This window comes from Sorghum bicolor, chromosome 7 (assembly GCF_000003195.3).
Source record: "Sorghum bicolor cultivar BTx623 chromosome 7, Sorghum_bicolor_NCBIv3, whole genome shotgun sequence".
Lineage (NCBI taxonomy): Eukaryota > Viridiplantae > Streptophyta > Magnoliopsida > Poales > Poaceae > Sorghum > Sorghum bicolor.
In genome coordinates, this window is record NC_012876.2 from 39,075,504 (window position 1) to 39,089,189 (window position 13,686).

Genomic DNA, 13,686 nt, shown 5'->3' on the forward strand with positions numbered 1-13,686 from the left:
ATGCACCCCTCACGGAGGATGTCTATGCATCCACAAGCTAAGTGTACCCCTTTAATTTGTTCTAGCTTCGCCAATTATTGGAGAGGAAGCCCTAGTGGAGATGGCAGGCGTGTGGGTTTAGAGGAGAAATGCTAATGGAGCTCAATGAATGATAACTGGTGAGTAACTATACCAAGGTACATCTATCAACCGATTGGAGAGCTCATGGCCCTTAGGTGATTGGAGAGCTCATGGCCCTTACGTAAGTAGGCTCAGGTGAACGAACCAAGTTAACACAAAGACACACGCGCTCAAGTGATAAGGGTGCTGCGATAACACTTTCTGTAGTAGTGCAAATTCACATGTGTAGTGTACTAATGTTTAATGGTGATTTTAGTTTTAAGACTATCATATGTCAACTTGGTTTATATCGGTAGCCAATATGTTTATTTGAACTCTAGAAGCCTTATGTTTGAGCCACTCTTACATCCTTACACGTCAATTTAACTCTACAAACTAGGTGGGCTTCTAGATTAGAAGCACTATCCACGTCTGCCTTTTAAACTCCGTTCGTTGGATCTTTAGCGCCGACGGCTCCAGTTTTGTCCGTATGGTCCTGCTTACATCCGATTCTAGATTTACTGTTTCGCTTCAGCTCGATTTCTTTGGTGATTCGTGTTTTCTTTTGGCTTCTTTAGCTCCTGCGTAGCTCCCGTTTCTTGCCTAAGCCCACCTGCCCGTGGCTTTAATGAGACAGCTACCTGGGTCATTGCCACTAAATTAGCTTCTATTATGGCACCGTACTTTTGCTTCTTCTGGTTTCCTCCGTCTCTATCTTTCCCCGCCGCCCCTGTTACTCATTCTCGTGCGTTTCGCCGGGTTGCCCGCCGCTGCTCTCTGCTCGTCGTCCTCCACGGCGGCCGCCCCGGTTCCAACGCTCGGGTCTCCCGGGGCGCGCCTGGTGGGGTGTCCGCCGGGCGTCCGCACCGTCCGGCCGGCCTGATTCCATCGCTCCGACCTCGCTGCACGCGCCCGATAGGGGTGTGCGCGGCCGCTCCGTCCTCGCTGCGCGTGCCCGGCAGGGGTGGGCGCCGGTTGTCTGCCGCGTCCACCCAATCTGGCTGGGGCTGCCGTTGTGTCCCTGTTTTCCCTCCTCTGCGTTGTAAGATTCTTTCCTTGTTTTGTGATTCTTCCGATCTCGTTGGGTCCCTTGTCTTTGGATTTGATCCTGCCCTGTCCATCGTTGTATTGGTACGTTGTTTCCCAAGCTAACATTGTTTCGGTGACATTTTTAGCGTTCTGTTCCTCATGTTGCACGAAGGTGCAGCTTCGCTGGGTCAGTCTTCCTGTCCCGTTCGTTGTTACTAGGGTTAGCTTTAGTCAGCGTATTTACCTTTCGTGTCTTTGTGGTTATACATTCTGATGCTGTAAATGCTTTATTTTTTCGTTATTGCAGGTTCTGTATTCACCGTGTTGGCCTGTTTACAGATTGCCTCCACCTAGGACTCAACCAGAGTTCTTGTCATTCTCTATTGTTCAGGTATATTTTTCCCCTATGTTTTAACTTTATATGTTTTGTTGCTACTGTACTCTGGGTTAATTCTATATGCTGTGTGACTAATATTGTTGTCTGGTTTTCCTTGCATCTTTTTTTTGGGGGTTGTTTTCTTTTTTTGCCTCTCCCATGGCCCAAACAGAAAAAATTAGAAACCTATTCAGTTTCTTTTAGATTTCCAAATCCGATCTCAGATTTTTCAATTCCTTTTTGTCCCTAAAGACTACTTCCAAGGACCTAGGCCGTTCATTCTTCTTTGTTTGTCAGTAGGGATAGTGCGAGAGAACACTTGCTTCTTTTTATTTCAAAATGTTTCCAATGTTTGCCGTACATATCTCCTACGTCGCTGTTCTCCAGCAGGTTGCAAATTGTTGATGCCTTCCTTACATATCTCTGCTATACATGAAATTCTTGATGATGGTGCTTCCTTGTATGGGATTGAGGTGGAGTTGCCCAGTTTAGGTTACTAACTGAACTCACACAAACTTTTTTTCTGGGCAAATTGTGGTATGGAGCGCTCAGTGGCTTATGAGGCAGCTGCTTTGCAGCCGCTTGTGGCTTTGCAAGATATATTTGCCTTTTTATCTTGGACTATAGTGTTTATGCATTGATGTTGTATAGAGCTCTAGCGCAGTGTCTTCTTCCTGTACCTTTTCTGTATGCGCACAGTCCTGTGCTTCCTTAACATTTGTCGTCCTTGGTTCTCCAAAAAATTGTGTTGTCCTTGGTTCTCCAAAAATTTGTTCTGCCATACATATTGTCTACAATGTTCGTATTGAGATTGTCATATGTGTCCATGTTACAATCAATTGCATCCAACTAATCAATTCCATATTTATCCACTGTGCATGAGGTTACCCAAGATGTCTCACATTTGTATGGCATTGAGCTAGAATTGCCTTCATCGATACCCACCACTGGTTCACGTCGCCTCTTCTATTGGGCACCGCCGAGAACACAGTCTGCTATGGGTTATGAGGCTGCAGCTTTGCAGGCACTTATAGCCTTGAAGACTTTATTTGGTTTTGTTATTGTAGATGATAGCCTCCATACTTTGCTACTATATAGGAACATTGCACAGTTCATTGACAAAGTCCAAAAAAATTATGATACATATTTTTGATAGCTATTGTTCTTCCCAAACGAGTTACAAAAACATAGACTATCATCTGCTGCATCAGTCACAACAGATTCTTAACCCATAATTCCCTCTTATTAAATAGCAAAAGCCCCTTGAACCTAACATTAATAATAATGCATGCATATGTATCTCCTATATACGTCAAAAAATATTACTACTTCACTTTGTAATGAGCAGAATGAAGTAGTAATATGTATCTCCGATATACGTCAAAAAATATTACTACTTCATTCTGCTCGTTACAAAGTCGACAATTTCCTACAGATGACGCATCAGAGATTCCAGAATCTCATAATCATGGACAAAGGCGATCTAAAGGACATAGACGTGAATGCCTCTGCCAATGCGCTGATTGCAATTGTCCCAGAAACAATTTCAGACACATTCAGCCACTACGAGCTCACCGAAGCAATCCAGCACCAGTTCCAGGTAGACATTAGCGTAACAGACATATCCACTTATGGTCCAGGTTTCTTTCTGCACATACAAACATCAGCAGCAAGAAACCACATACTACACAGAGGATTTGTTTCTCTTCGAACCTACACAATCCCTATCGTGCCATGGAACTTGAAACATGTCTCAACAGCAGTGCCCCTACACGACCTGCTGACCTCCCATCCACTGAACTTACACTTAGCCAAAGATCCAGACATAACAGAACCATACGAGCACCTCACAATTGACATTTTGGGCATGCCACCACATCTATGCTGTGATAGAGTTATACACACCCTGTTCAGAAAAATCTGCACTATCAATGTAATCAGATTCATACCTGCCAGGATCGAGTACAAAATCAGCAGCCAAGGAAGACTGACAATGATACCCAAAATCACACATTTGGGCATTAGGAATTTAACTACACAAAATGACATGGTCAACATTTGGCAGCTAAGTTACCAGACATTCACAGACTAGATGCTAGGCAGAACAACGCCACCAAGAGACCGTTATTCCGACCACCGCGGTAATAACGAACATACAGTAACATCATATAACAACCTAACAGATACATCATACCACTAACATTTGTTTCAATTGAAACTTGCAGGATATTCACACCTTGATACGGAGCAGAAAATGGAGCTGTTAGATTGTGACGGCCGCAACGAGGCAACCGCCCGACACCGAGGTATATCACAGTACACTGCCTCTGTCATCAGTCCCAGCTACATCCCTATTCAACAATACTGCAAATAATAGTATTTCAGATACTACAATAATAACACTATAAACATCAATTTACACACCCACTCCTAACCTAATCAAGACAACAATGTACACCCAGAGTAAGATTCACATAGACTGACACAAACAAGACACAATTCCTTATCCATACAATGAATCTTACAAACTCACAACATATCCACATTTCTACAGAAACGTCTGGAACTTCGTCGACAGAAACACCAGACTACTCTTACAACTAAGAATGGAATTGGAGACAGAGACCCACCACTCAAAAATCACTCCAACAGAGGCCTACATCAACGTCATCGCTACTCTTGTATAATATTTGTACAAACAACCAAGAACCGCCAATGAGCAGTACCTCATCCTGTCGTACTCTAATTAAAACTACCAGCTTGTACCTGTCTACTACGTAAATCAGGTCTTTCCCTGTGTACATCAAGGCCTGGCAAACACTACGTCAACGCCCAGATGCATAATAAACCTGCATGTTCTCCATAGATGTGATATACATTTCTTTACTTCCCAGTCGCTACCTGCATTGCGCGCGAAGGCGCGCGCCCTCCACTAGTACATATATATATATGAGCCACTATCGCTAAATTCAAACCGAGCCAGATTTTAGTCTTAGTTAGGCCTTGTTTAGTTAGTAAAATTTTTTGCAAAGTGTTATTGCAGCATTTTCGTTTCTATTTGATAATTGTTGTTCAACCATAGACTAATTAGGTTCAAAAGATTCATCTCGCAAATTATAGGTGAACTGTACAATTAGTTATTTTTAATTTATATTTAATACTTTATGTATGTGCCGCAAGGTTCGATGTGACGAAAAATCTTCACTATTTTGCAAAATAATGAAGGAACTAAACAAGGCCTTAGCCATGTGTATCGATCGGGTCTATGGAGCAAATTTTTTGTTTGCTCCTGTTCGACGGACGCCTTGGGTTGAATTTTTTCATATGTTAGGCTGGGTGGTAGTAAAGTACTAATCGAGACAAGTCTGATCGGTTTTTTAGAGCATTCTTAACTATTTTGTATAGTTTGTTTGACAAATAAGAAAGTTTGTCAAGTTTCAAATAAATATGGTAAAGATGAAAAGAGACAATATCCAACAGTTTGACATTAATCACTTAGGGCCTGTTTGGTTCCACTAACTAAATTTTAGCTAGCTAAACTTTAGTCACTTTAGTAGCTAAAGTTCCAAACACATTAACTAAAAGGGGCTAAAATAATTTAGTTCCATTAGTCACCCAAGAGTAGCTAAAATAATTTTAGCTAGCTAAAATTTAGTTGGTGGAACCAAACAGGGCCTTAGAAAAAAGAAAATATGATTGGCGGGAGGAGTGAATAGTCGCACGACCACGCGCGGAGGCGACGGATTTCGCGCGAGGGACGTGATGCCAAGCGTGGAGGAGCTCGGCATATATGTGAGTCATTCCCCTCTATTTGTCAAGTTAACAAAATTGTAAAGCTCAATTGCTGAACCGTTGGATATGTGTTTTTTTAGACTTCTTTTACAACGCCTATTTGCCAAACGGTTGGTGTGGATAAAATTTTGTTGTTTAGGTCATGATTTTCAGTCTAATAAATAAATATATGCATAGGCGAATTTTGGGTCCGTCATTGGCCGTCTCTTATCTCCGGTACCAACACGTGTGTGGGAGGAGAGTAAAACACGTGCAGATTAGCATTATGGGAGATGCCGCTGGCGCGGGTGCAGTTGGCTTCATCCGGTTCCGCGTGGGCCCACGCTTCTCCCCCGTCGCTGTCCTTGGGCAACCTTCCAACGACCAACCATGAGCCATCTGACCATGGACGGCAATAATGACGTGGCCTCCCCCCTCCCATTCGCGGGCCAACTTGGACCATCCTAGTGGTTCTCACTGTTTATCCAAATTTTTTTAAGATTTTCCATCCCATCGAATTTTTAAACGTATGCATAGAGTATTAAATATAGATAAAAGAAATATCTAATTGCACAGTTTGTAATTTGCGAGATAAATCCTTGAAGCCTAGTTAGTATATAATTAGACAATAATTAACACATACAAACAAAAGTACTACAGTAGCCAAAGCTAAAATTTTTCTCCAACTAAACAAGACCTCGATACGAACTAAGTAACAAATCATAATTCAATTCCAATTCATGTAAAAAAAAATTCTAACAGTGACTCCATTTTCTGTTACCAGCGCCACAATGTCTGGTGCGTGTTGGTCCACCAAAGGCAGCTTGTCAGCAGCAATGACACATTTGAGGACGGAATTACAGGACTTCTTCTGTCTCAGTTTGGTCACCTGCCAAACAACAAAATGCTCATATGAACATGAATTTCTATTGCTCTATTCTATTTTTTTCGAAAAGAACGGTAAAAACTTTGCCGTTCACTTTATTAGACAAAGAAAATGGAAAAAAAAGCAAAAGAAAGCTACAAAATATTTACAAAACCAGATCCCCTGGATCAACCCGTATCTAGACCAGCACCAACTAACCTCCTACTAGAGAAAAGGCTACTGAGAACAACTACATAAAAAGGACATCAGCAACCATGAGGAAAACGACCCTCCAAACACAAGTCTAGTTTTAGAACCAGCGAGACCGACATCACCACTAAATTACTAAACACTTGAGGACTATTTGATCTCAATTCATATTGTTGAATGTCCTTTTTGCATAGCAAGGCCACTTATTTTAGTTGTAGAGTTTTTTTTAAATGTTCTTCTATTTTTTTTCTTTCCAAAGATTTCACCAAAAATAAATCATGCCTTCAAAGTTTCTCCTATGAGATTTCTCAAACTTCATCCTGCTTTGCGCCAAAATTTGTGAAGGAACCTAGAGGTGCCTATTGTGTTTAAAATCGATATTCCAAACCAATGCTTTAATAAATTCTCAACTTTTTTTTGTGAATGAACAGTCTTTACACAAATGTGCTGGGATTTCGAGCTCAGTGCCACATAATTTGCCCTATTTGATTTGAAGTTTGTTCGTTGGTCTGAAAAGCCATGGAATACTGTTTGCTGATTTATTACAAGAAAAAAATATTATTGGCCTAATTCTAAATTCCAAGCCATTTCCTTTTTTTTTTTTTTTGAGGCGGACCCTTTAATATCCCTGACACCGGGAAGCAGAATCACATTGACCGACGGGACGGGCCAAAAGCCCGGAACGGCAGCCATGCTTCTCCAGCCGATCCCCACCGCCACCCTCGCCGCTGGACGGAGCTCCGGCGAAGCTCCCTTCCCCTTTCGCCGCCGCTGCCGCCGCCACATGCTCCTCCCTATCCGCGCCGACTCGACCCCGATCTCCCTCTCGGCCTCCGCCCCCTCGCGGCCGGCCAAGCCGGCCGCTTGCACCGCCGACGAGCTCCACTACGCCCCCGTCGACGGCGCCGGCTGGCGACTCGCGCTCTGGCGGTACAGGCCGCCGCGCAATGTATGCGTGCTTCGCTTCGGTTCGGTTCGGTTTCGTTTCTTCGTCGCAGCGAAAATGGTGTTTGATTTGATTTGGCGTTGCCTGCGTGCAGGCTCCCGTCAGGAATCATCCGCTGATGCTGCTGTCGGGAGTCGGGACCAACGCCGTCGGATTCGACCTGTCACCCGGGGTAAGCTTGGTGTTCCTCTTGTTATTAGCTTCGAATCAAATTAAATAAACATGTCAAAAAAATAGGAAGATGACGGTTACGGACCTGAACTGTGATCTGCATGTGTTGATTAGCTAAATATTTGGAATATAGTTGCTACTGGTTGTTTTGTTGGTGTTTAATCTAGTGTTCGTTTAGTTTTAGTTTGGATTTCTGAGGGGCTAGGGACTTCAGGACCTATTTGTTTGTCAACTGGATTGTTCGGGGACTACTTGTTTCTTTAACTCAATAAGTTTTATCTGTAGGGGCCTCGGCCCCTCCAGTTTCATCAAAAAAGAAAAGAAAAAGAAAGCCATGATTCAAATTTCATTTCTTTGTGGTTCCTTAAGTTTTTCTGTATCCTAAATTGAGTCAGTAAATGCATTGTTATAACTGTCTGGTGAGTCTGGTGTCTTCTAATTTTTCATCAATTCATCATAAAAACCATCAAACTGCAACTGGAAAATTTACCCCAGGGCCTATCATCACTCTTCTTTTGTTCCGCCTGTCCCATCAATTGCCAAATTAATTATTTACTTACTACTTTACCCTTTACATTCAACGCATGAAAGAAATGCTGTGTTTTTATTTGCCTGTATCACTGTTGCAGTCTCTTGTCCTGCCCTTTTTTGGTTTGAGTTATTATCATTGATACTCGTAAATAAGAGTTTGAGGAAATAATGTAGGGATAGGATTAAAGAAGCTAAAAAATGTTCTTTTCCCCATTATTTAATTTTGACAAGTGTGCACACAGTGGCACCGTATTCTTCTAACAAGTTATTTAGACTAGTCTTGTCTAGCTTACCTTTTATCTTTTTAATTTTACCTTCAGGCTTCGTTTGCCCGTCACATGTCTAGCCAAGGATTTGATACGTGGATAGTTGAAGTAAGAGGTGCTGGTCTGAGCACGCGTGAATATGATGATTCTGCTCCATCTGGCTCAGTCACTTTTGAGGATGTCTCTGGTGGTATTCAACCTCTTAATAAACAGATTACATTCGAGGCTACTTCCCTTCAGAGTTCTGGTGGCTATGCTAGTGATTGTGATGACCTTGGAATAGTTGCTTTGGATGAACCACCTTTACTTGCTGAACTTTCTAATTTTTTTGATCGGATCGCAAAGCTCATGGAAGAGGCTGTAGTTAATGGAAATTTTCATGAGATCACAGAAAAAGTTTCTGTTCTCTCAGAAATGGTAGAGAGCTCTACCATTATTGGTCCAGTGAGAGAAGAAAGTCTACGTCTTTTGAAGAATTTTCAGGACCAGTTGGATTCGTGGGAGCGTTTTGTAGCAACACAGATGAATCTGACTTCTGAATATAATTGGGACTTTGACCATTACCTAGAGGAGGATATACCTGCTGCGGTGAGTGGAAGTGCTCTTTTCTAAATTGTTACTTACCAAATTGCAGGCAGATTTCATTGCTATTAGTGTAATCATGATTCTTTTTAATGAATATTGTCAAGTTTACCATTTATTTGTACAGGTAGAGTATATTAGACAGCACAGTAAAGCAAAAGATGGGAAGTTGCTTGCCATTGGACACTCGATGGGGGGAATTTTGTTATATGCAATGCTGTCAAGATCTGGTGAGGCACTGATACTGCTCTTTATCTGAGCTTTCATGCAGCCTCCTGTCTCCTTCACATTTTATCCCTTTTGTTCTGAAGCACACATCAAATGTGTATTTTTATTTAATTAACTGAGCCAGCAAGCATATTTTGTGTATATCAGTTAAGCTTTCCATTTGTTGAGAAATATCATAATTCTCTAGAGTTTATGCCTTTCTATGTATCACCATATCTTATTTAATTTTCTCCAATCTTCAAGGTTTTGAAGGAGTTTCATCAAATTTAGCAGCCATTGTCACTTTGGCTTCTTCTATTGACTACACAACATCCAATTCATCACTGAAGCTGTTACTGCCTCTTGTGAGTAAACAAACCGGCTGCTTGAGATGATCTGTATGAGCATTGCTATTTAATTGATTCAGTTTTCATAATTCAAACTATGCTAATGTGTTTGTTATCAGGCTCATCCTGCACAAGCTCTTAATGTCCCTGCTGTTCCATTGGGTATGTTGTTGGCAGCAGCATATCCGTGGGCATCTTGTCCACCATATCTTTTTTCCTGGCTTAATCCTCAAATATCAGCTCAGGACATGATGCATCCGGAGTTGCTGTCTAAGCTTGTTTCCAACAACTTTTGTAAGTAGCCTTTCTAAGCTTGTTTCCAACAACTTTTGTAAGTAGCCTTTCGTAATGCACTTTCTTGTCTTCATGTAATAGGATTTCTCTTCTGCATTTGTGCATTTGTACAACCTCTGGATCCATATAATTAGTCTAGTCATGTGCTACTTCTGATAGTTGTGATCCATATATGTTTATGGAAGCTGATATAATCGTACGGTTTGCAGGTACAGTGCCTGCAAAGGTTGTCCTGCAACTTACAACCGCATTCAGGGAAGGTGGGCTGTGCAACCGAAATGGAACCTTCTCGTATAAGGATCATTTGCAAGAGTGTCAGACTCCTGTCCTTGCATTGGCTGGAGATAAAGACCTAATATGCCCTCCCGAGGCTGTTTATGGTAGGTAGTGCATGGCTTTTGTCTTGTGCTAGCTTAATTACTTCGCTGTGCAGATTGCTAATTTCAGTTTGGTCTGAATTCCCATTGTTAGAAACTGTGAAACTCATTCCAAAGCACAAGGTGAACTATAGGGTGTTCGGAAAGCCACAAGGCCCACATTATGCACATTATGACTTGATTGGAGGTCGACTGGTATTTACTCTGTCTGATGACTCCTAGCATGAGTTCAAATTGAATTTTGACATGTTTTATGGGATCTATCTTTGCACATCACTGATGCGATTTCTGTTTTGCACAGCACTGATATGATTTCTGTTTTACGTAGGCGACCGATGATGTGTATCCATGTATCATAGAGTTCCTCTCTCGCCATGATGGTTGTTGATTTGATTATATGATGCTAACACCGGGTAACTTAACATGTTCATCTCAAAGGTTTTAAAGTTGAGCTGAACAATCTTTTCCACGGTCTTCTCAATCAATGGCTAGAAAATAGGTGAACGCACGAGCTCTCGTGTGTGTTGGAGAAAACAAATACACGAGCTCATCTGATGTATCCTTGTAACAAGCGTCGGTTAGTGCTTCTCTCTTTCCCCTTTTGAGGAAATGTTAGTGGTAATTTTGTTATGGAAAAAAGGTTGAAAAAATTACAGTAGTTACATGTACTCCCAGGAACAAGAAGCCGAGGTTGTACCATGGATCTCATACTACGATGTAACCTTTTGTTTGTTGTTTTTTGAACTCAGGCGGATACTATGTTGACATGCAAGATGTATAAAACTGTAGATTTCTGTGGCATCATTCTGGCAGTAAATATTATAAGTTAAGAGAGGAACATCGAAACATTGCATGTGCCTTTGATTACAGCAGTCTGTCAGAGGCTCAATAGACTTTATGGATGTTCAACAAAGCATTGTGCTTAGTGTCTGTGCACATGGTGACTGACTCCACATAGGCTTTTGTTTCTAGCAGTATCCTTTTTCTGAAGAATGAATGATGATGCCCAGCAAGGCAACAAGACAGCAAGAGGTTTGGAAAGTCAGGACATGATGAATTTGATCCTTGTTTTTTTTTTTCGCTTTGATATTCCGTTGTGACCTGAGATCCACATTATTTTGCCAGTTGGCCTATATAGTAGACAAAAAGAAAGGTGGCAACTGGCAACAGGAAACGTGATGGTGCCTTGTCATGTGCGCTGCTGCCATGACCATTGCCGACGGGTGCTATGCACATCTAGCCAGCTGAGGCCCTTTTGCAACGCAGGAATTGCAGAGGAAGTTTATTTTCACAGAAAAACGCAGAAAACATGAAACTTTTCTACAATCCAAATTCCAAAGGGGGCCTAAGATGGTATGGTTGGTGTTTACGCCTATACTACTTAGGAATTAACGGTACACTTGGATTCTTTGCCCCACCACTGTTTTGCCTAGCTGAGCTAGAGATAAGTGAGCAAAGTGTTTGGATGTGTAGCTATCTGTCTTTGATTTTCCGTGTACAGTAGGCAAGAGTTTCCTTGCTTGCTTAGGCGAGCAAAATTGGCTCTCCAAGCCTGGCAAGGATCTTGTTGCTGTGCTAGCTGAGACAAGGGCAGGGGCAAAGTTGTCCATTACCAAGCACGCCTAAAGATGATCCTCTGTTTGCTTGAGCTTAGCTCCCGAATCTGCTAGCTATTTAAAAATGTATTTTTCTCATAACGAATCAGCGAACAGTACTTTCAGCTATAGCTTTTTAGACAAGTGAACAAGAGGATATATAAACTTTAACTTTTTCTTGAGCCATGAACTTTGGTCAAATTCAGTTCTTTTGTTTTCAACATGGCTGGGATGGTTATGAGGTTACTGCTAATTATCTGGGTGGCTCTTGTTATAAAATCTGCAAACAACTACATAATCCATTGGCACACAAAAGGACACCCGAATTGATTTGTCAGCTGAACTAAGAAATTCCGACACCTAAATTGATTTGTCAACTAAAGTAAGAAGTTCGCATGTTCCATAGATTCGAACCAAGTTAATCATTCTTAAACTTTGACTAAGTTTATAGAAAATAATATCAATATTTATATCTCTTAATTAACATGTTTTATAAAAACATATTCTATGAATATAATCAATAATAATTATATAGTGTCTCATCCGGTGTCTACCTTCGCTTTCCATGTCTAACGTTGGAAAAAGTCTACATCACCCCCTCAACTATAGGGTGGTGTCTACTTTACCTCCTGAACTATGAAACAGTCTAATTTACCCCCTGAACTATCCAAAACCGTTCAAATCACCCCCTAGGTGGTTTTTAACGTCGGTTTTGCTAGTAACCATGGTTTTGCTAATCTTTGAAAAATCATAGTAAATCACAGAAAAATCATAAAATAGAAAATCTAATTTTGTTGGACTTCGCATGAGTAGATCTATGCAATGAATATATAATATGGTATACTTTAGTACATTTTTTCTGTAGCTTTAAATTAGTTAGAAAAAAATCAAATTTTATCTATAATTAATTGGAATAATTCATAGTTGCAGCTTCTATGGTCCAATTGTGGTGAAATTTTTATGGTCGACTAATTATTCTATGCTTGAACTATAGTAAATATTTCATACTCGTCGGATCATGTATAACTTAGTTATATATTTATTTATATTTAACAAGCATAAACCTGAACAAATCTATAACTAAGTTATATATGATCAAATGAGTACGAAATTTATACTAAAGTATACCATATTATATATTCATTGCGTAGATCTACTCAAGTTGAGTCCAACAAAATTAGATTTTCTATGTTATGATTTATCTGTGATTTACTATGATTTTTCAAAGATTATATGAAAACAAATAGAAAAAAAGAAAAAGGCAAAACCGCAGTCACTGTAGCAAAACCATGGTTACTCTAGCAAAACCGCCATAAAAAATCGCCTAGGGGTGATTTGAACGGTTTTGGATAGTTCAGGGGGTAAATTAGACCGTTTCATAATTCGGGGATAAAGTAGACACCACTCCATAGTTCAGGGGGTGATGTAGACTTTTTCCTGTAACATTTGTATCTCTTAATTATATTCTATGAAACATATTCAACGAACAGATAAAACTACGTCTTCTTTGGCCAATAAATCTGCCCCCAAGGAGGATCGACCTCTCGGTGGTAGGGTGCAAAGCACATAACCAGACCAATTGGGTCTAGTGTTCGCTTGCCTCGACGGTGGGAGTAACTGTCACATTCGACGATGTATACTCAACTTGGGTAAATATACTAGTGCCGTCTTATATGTGCTCTCATATAGTGCCACATATTTTTAAAACAAGTCTCAAGTTCTAAATTTTAGCTCTTGAGATGAATGTTTTCACGAAACAACGATATTTTCTATTCTCTCTTTTCTACATGTCATAAAAAACCTTACGTGACACCTGACTATGTGCTCGCTAACATGTGGTAATGTGCTTGTAGTACCAACAAAGGTCGTTATAGCTTAATTGGCTGGCGAAAGTACCTATGGCACGAAACGGAGCACGCTGCATCTTTTTCGGCCTATGCAATCACTGAACGTCAACACTGCCAGCGCTGCAGTGTAAAACCTAATCAACCCAAAATGTCGGTAACGGCGATGAATGAAC

At 40.9% G+C, this 13,686-nt stretch overlaps 2 protein-coding genes across 6 annotated transcripts; both read left to right on the plus strand.

Annotated features, from left to right (window-relative positions):
- On the plus strand, positions 755-4,367 carry LOC110437180. Of its 3 annotated transcripts, none has more exons than XR_002455377.1 (7): positions 755-1,141; positions 1,275-1,348; positions 1,436-1,519; positions 2,940-3,104; positions 3,461-3,645; positions 3,730-3,810; positions 4,059-4,367. XR_002455377.1 is itself a non-coding variant. In XM_021465522.1 (6 exons), exons 1-5 carry the CDS (start codon positions 772-774, stop codon positions 3,769-3,771), a joined length of 735 nt encoding a protein of 244 aa, XP_021321197.1. In that variant the 5' UTR covers positions 755-771; the 3' UTR covers positions 3,772-3,810; positions 4,059-4,367. The 3 variants fall into 3 exon arrangements, 1 of the variants encoding a protein (XP_021321197.1); XR_002455378.1 differs by having other exon boundaries at positions 1,275-1,315; XM_021465522.1 differs by lacking the exon at positions 3,461-3,645.
- On the plus strand, positions 6,992-11,112 carry LOC8069885. 3 transcript variants are annotated; one of them, XR_002454674.1, is made up of 10 exons: positions 6,992-7,299; positions 7,391-7,468; positions 8,319-8,852; positions 8,974-9,076; positions 9,318-9,418; positions 9,520-9,694; positions 9,904-10,074; positions 10,166-10,266; positions 10,400-10,648; positions 10,821-11,112. XR_002454674.1 is itself a non-coding variant. In XM_002444172.2 (9 exons), exons 1-9 carry the CDS (start codon positions 7,042-7,044, stop codon positions 10,457-10,459), a joined length of 1,581 nt encoding a protein of 526 aa, XP_002444217.1. In that variant the 5' UTR covers positions 6,992-7,041; the 3' UTR covers positions 10,460-10,938. The 3 variants fall into 3 exon arrangements, 1 of the variants encoding a protein (XP_002444217.1); XR_002454673.1 differs by having other exon boundaries at positions 10,747-10,980; XM_002444172.2 differs by having other exon boundaries at positions 10,400-10,938.

Coding starts and splice junctions, on each gene's coding strand:
- LOC110437180 (XM_021465522.1), top strand. CDS start 772: ATGGCACCGTACTTTTGCTTCTTCTGGTTTCCTCCGTCTCTATCTTTC. Junction 1,349..1,435: donor TCCCGTTCGTTGTTACTAGG/GTTAGCTTTAGT, acceptor TCGTTATTGCAG/GTTCTGTATTCACCGTGTTG. Junction 3,105..3,729: donor CAATCCAGCACCAGTTCCAG/GTAGACATTAGC, acceptor TGAAACTTGCAG/GATATTCACACCTTGATACG.
- LOC8069885 (XM_002444172.2), top strand. CDS start 7,042: ATGCTTCTCCAGCCGATCCCCACCGCCACCCTCGCCGCTGGACGGAGC. Junction 7,300..7,390: donor GGTACAGGCCGCCGCGCAAT/GTATGCGTGCTT, acceptor GCCTGCGTGCAG/GCTCCCGTCAGGAATCATCC. Junction 10,267..10,399: donor ACTTGATTGGAGGTCGACTG/GTATTTACTCTG, acceptor TGTTTTACGTAG/GCGACCGATGATGTGTATCC.